General features: G+C 44.1%; 1 protein-coding gene across 2 annotated transcripts; it reads left to right on the top strand.

Annotated features, from left to right (window-relative positions):
• Positions 1–13: 13 nt before the first annotated feature.
• On the top strand, positions 14–1,016 carry LOC108625867 (uncharacterized). 2 transcript variants are annotated; one of them, XM_018026196.2, is made up of 3 exons: positions 14–301; positions 481–689; positions 778–1,016. In XM_018026196.2, the coding sequence occupies exons 1-3, from the start codon at positions 274–276 to the stop codon at positions 865–867; spliced, it is 327 nt and encodes a 108-aa protein (XP_017881685.1). In that variant the 5' UTR covers positions 14–273; the 3' UTR covers positions 868–1,016. The 2 variants fall into 2 exon arrangements, with proteins under 2 accessions (XP_017881685.1, XP_026670120.1); XM_026814319.1 differs by having other exon boundaries at positions 18–301; positions 481–696.
• Positions 1,017–1,022: the final 6 nt, after the last annotated feature.

Genomic DNA, 1,022 nt, shown 5'->3' with positions numbered 1-1,022 from the left:
TTTGTGTCTCCCCTTATGGGTATAAACAAAGTTGTCAGCGCTTATCTCAGAGTCCAAACATTCTCTGGTCTTCAATTTTCTATGCTCATAAACCTTTCATAATGCTCTCTGTTACAATATACATTGACAGGGTTATCCGACGCCACCACCGGTACCGCTGCCACCACCGGTACCGCCGCCACCAGAATCCCCGCCGCCGCTGCAGCCGCCACCAGGACCCCCGCTGCCGTCGCCACCGCCGCCACCACGACCCCGGACAGCACGTCCGCCGCCATGTCAGACAACTCATCTACCAAACCGCGTAAGTACATACCATATAATAATAAAAAATATGTTACGGTAAATGTAAAATAAATTAATGGTTATGTATAATAATCGGCAATTAGACATATTTAATGTAACAGTAACATATTTTTTTTTTTCTGTTTATGCCAGTATGTTTTATAATAAAGTATTAATTTAGCATTTCATTGTGTTTAGATCGACGCGGTACAAACGCGGGGCGTTCACGGCGGATGTGGCAGTGGCGACCAAATTATCGCCAGCAAAGGGAGTACTACAGAAATATGTTTCTCATGTTCCGCGACTTGATGCTGCCAGTCTTTGCGGAGCAAACCCGGCGTCGGGGACGTGGCCGGGGACGTGGCCGGGGTCGTGGTGCCGTCCAGAACCGGGAGCCGGATGCATATGTATAATGTTCTTTTATATTTCTGAGTTTTATTCGGCTTTGTATTCGTATTTGTTAGCTTAATATCTATTCTTATTATTCATTTGCAGAAAATCGCAATTAACGAGTTTATTGCAAGAGTCGTTGGGTGGTCGGACGAAGACTTCCATAATTACAATGATATCAACGGCGAGTGTTAACATTGATGAAACGATGTCAACATTGGACTACGCTCATCGCGCGAAGAATGTCAAAAACCGGCCGGACATAAATCAGAAATTGAGATAAAGTCAGATGTCGAAGATAGAGTTCTTGGAACAATATACAGAGGAGATTTCTTGTTTGTTTATTTTGT

This window comes from Ceratina calcarata, unplaced genomic scaffold (assembly GCF_001652005.2).
Source record: "Ceratina calcarata isolate Rehan_Ccalc_2016 unplaced genomic scaffold, ASM165200v1 scaffold378.2, whole genome shotgun sequence".
In the NCBI taxonomy this organism is placed as follows: Eukaryota; Metazoa; Arthropoda; class Insecta; order Hymenoptera; family Apidae; genus Ceratina; species Ceratina calcarata.
The sequence above is the reverse complement of the archived record's forward strand: the minus strand, read 5'-3'. Positions and strand labels throughout refer to the sequence as shown.